Source organism: Aureococcus anophagefferens (assembly GCF_000186865.1).
Source record: "Aureococcus anophagefferens unplaced genomic scaffold AURANscaffold_80, whole genome shotgun sequence".
Lineage (NCBI taxonomy): Eukaryota > Pelagophyceae > Pelagomonadales > Pelagomonadaceae > Aureococcus > Aureococcus anophagefferens.
In genome coordinates this window covers 20,801-23,339 of record NW_008705631.1, presented here as the reverse complement: position 1 = coordinate 23,339, position 2,539 = coordinate 20,801, and the positions used below count along the sequence as shown (strand labels likewise).

Below are 2,539 nucleotides of genomic sequence, written 5' to 3'. Positions count from 1 at the left end.
TGATGATGCCGCAGCTGCATCGAATGCGGTGCCCGCATCTATCGTCGCAACCGTTCCACACGCTCCTAGAACTTCTCTTGAGGGGACTGATACCGATATAAATGATGCTGAATTTGATGATGAAATGATTGATGACGTGATAGATCGATTCGCAGCATACACTGTCGAACCTCCTACAGAACTTGCCAATTTGACAGCAGCTAATGCCCAGCTGACTGCCGACCTCACAACAAAAGAGGCAACCATCGCATCGTTGAATAGCGAGCTTGAACAGCTGCGCGACGCACTCGCATCGAAAGATGAAACTATTAGTTCGCTGCACACGAATTTAGAAACTCAAGAGCAGCAGACGCGAGATGTGCTTCGTTCGCTTCATTCGAAACAAACTGAAATCGATAAAGCAAAACACCACATCAAGCGACTGGTGAAAGCCATGCAGGATAGCACGGCCAAGCCGAAAACGGGCCAAACCAAGCCATACATGCCATCTCCCGATGTGTAGTCATGATAGCCACCAGGCCAAATCGAGCCATACATACCATCTCCCGAATTGTAGTCATAATAGCCACCAGGCCAAATCGAGCCATTCATACCATCTCCCGATGTGTAGTCATAATAGCCACCGGGCCAAATCGAGCCATTCATACCATCTCCCGATGTGTAGTCATAATAGCCACCAGGCCAAATCGAGCCATTCATACCATCTCCCGATGTGTAGTCATGATAGCCGAACGCATCATAGAAATCGCCGGCCCAAGTTGCCAAATAGCCGAACGCATCATAGAAATCGCCGGCCCAAGTTGCCAAATAGCCGAACGCATCATAGAAATCGCCGGCCCAAGTTGCCAAATAGCCGAACGCATCATAGAAATCGCCGGGCCAAGTTGCCAAATAGCCGAACGCATCATAGAAATCGCCGGCCCAAGTTGCCAAATAGCCGAACGCATCATAGAAATCGCCGGCCCAAGTCGCCAAATGTGCAAATCGTCGACCCGCGTTGCCAAACGCGCCCTCTACACACCGAAAAAAACTCCGACCCGCGAGGCCCCAACATCTCCCCCTGCCCACCCCGGCCCCCCTCTCGATCCCGCACGCGAAAAAAGACCCGTGGACCGCGGGACGCCGCGCGCGCGCCGACGTCCTCGAACGCGCGGTAGAAGGGCGACTCGCGGAGACTCGCGAGGAGCGACTGCTTGTCGCCGAGGTCGAGGAACTGGTCTTTCCAGTCCTTGATGAGCATCGTGCTCCGCCCCATCTCCTCGTGCGAGACGAGCGTGAGCGTCGCCGTGCTGCTCCAGACCTGCGAGGGCGCATAGGTCGCAATAGGTCGTAGGTCCGTCGGCTCCGGACGAGGCGACGCAGGCGCGTAGGCGCCCACGTCGCCCGTCAGAGGGCGGTGCCTGCGTAGGCTCCAGAGGCTCGAGCCGAGGCTACGTAGCCTCGTAGGCGGCTACGCAGGCGCCCGTGCGCCGACGCTGCCCCGGACAGCGAGCTCCTGGAGCGCCTCGCGGATGAGCACCTCGCCCTGGGCCTGCGCCTGGAGCTGCTTGACGAAGGGCACGAGGCTCGGGTCGCCGAGCACGGCGATCGCCTGGCGCGGGGGCGCGCGGCCCGCGGCGTCCGAGGCCCGCCGCCCGAGTCCGCCCCGGCCGACCCCCGCGCCTCCCGCCCCCGGTCCGGACGGGCGACGGCCTCTCGGGGCGTCCCCGGGGCGCCCCGCCGCCCCTCCCGGCGCCCGGCCGCGGGGGCGGGCCGCGCGCCGGCGCGCGCGGACGTGAAGTGGCCGACGGTGAGCGTCTCGAGGCGGACGTCCTTGCCGAGGCCCAGCTTGCCCTGGAGCAGCGCGCTCCAGTGCTCCTCCTTGAAGTCCTTGCCGTGGCAGTACTTGAGCGCGGGCGCCGCGGCCTTGATCGCGTCGAGCGCGCCGCCGAGGTGCGCGAGGACGGCGTCGTGCGCCCCCCCGCCCGCGGCGTAGCGCTCCTTGAGCCGCTCGCCCCAGCGCGCGGCGAGGTCCTGGAGCGCGAAGATGTCGCTGCGGAAGCCGATCCAGTCCATGGCCTCGAGCTCGCCGAGCTCGCGGAGGTAGTCGCGGAGCATGCGCCAGCTCCCGGCCGTCGCCTCGATCTCGACCTCGACGACGGCGAGGCCGTCGAAGCGCGGCGCCGCGGGCATGTGGAAGCTCGCGAAGTTCTCGCCGAGCTCCGCCGCCCGCTCCTTGAAGTCCTCGAGCTGGGCGCGCCACTCGTCGAGCTCGTCGAACGTCCGCGCGACGCTCGCCGCGTCCCAGTCGCGGAGCTCCGCGGGCCGGAGCGCGCGCCACCGCTCCGCGAACTTGTCGATGGCCTGGTTCTGCTCGATGACCTGCTCCTCGAGGCGCACCTTGAGGGACTCCTTCTGGATCTCGATCATCTCGTTGAAGGCCTCCATCTGGTCGTCGAACGCCGCCCACCGGGGCTCGAGGCCGACGGTCCGCGCCGCGAGGTCCGCGCCGTCGACGGCCGAGCCGGCCGCGTGGGACGCGAGGAGCGCGCCAAAGTCG

The 2,539-nt window shown here is 64.3% G+C and overlaps 1 protein-coding gene across 1 annotated transcript; it reads left to right on the top strand.

Moving 5' to 3' along the window:
- Positions 1-725: 725 nt before the first annotated feature.
- Positions 726-974, top strand: AURANDRAFT_15900 (hypothetical protein; the record flags this gene model as incomplete). The annotated part of the gene is made up of 1 exon (XM_009043907.1): positions 726-974. A coding segment is annotated over one exon (249 nt), but the record flags the coding sequence as incomplete, so codon positions are not given.
- Between the last annotated feature and the right edge of the window lie 1,565 nt (positions 975-2,539).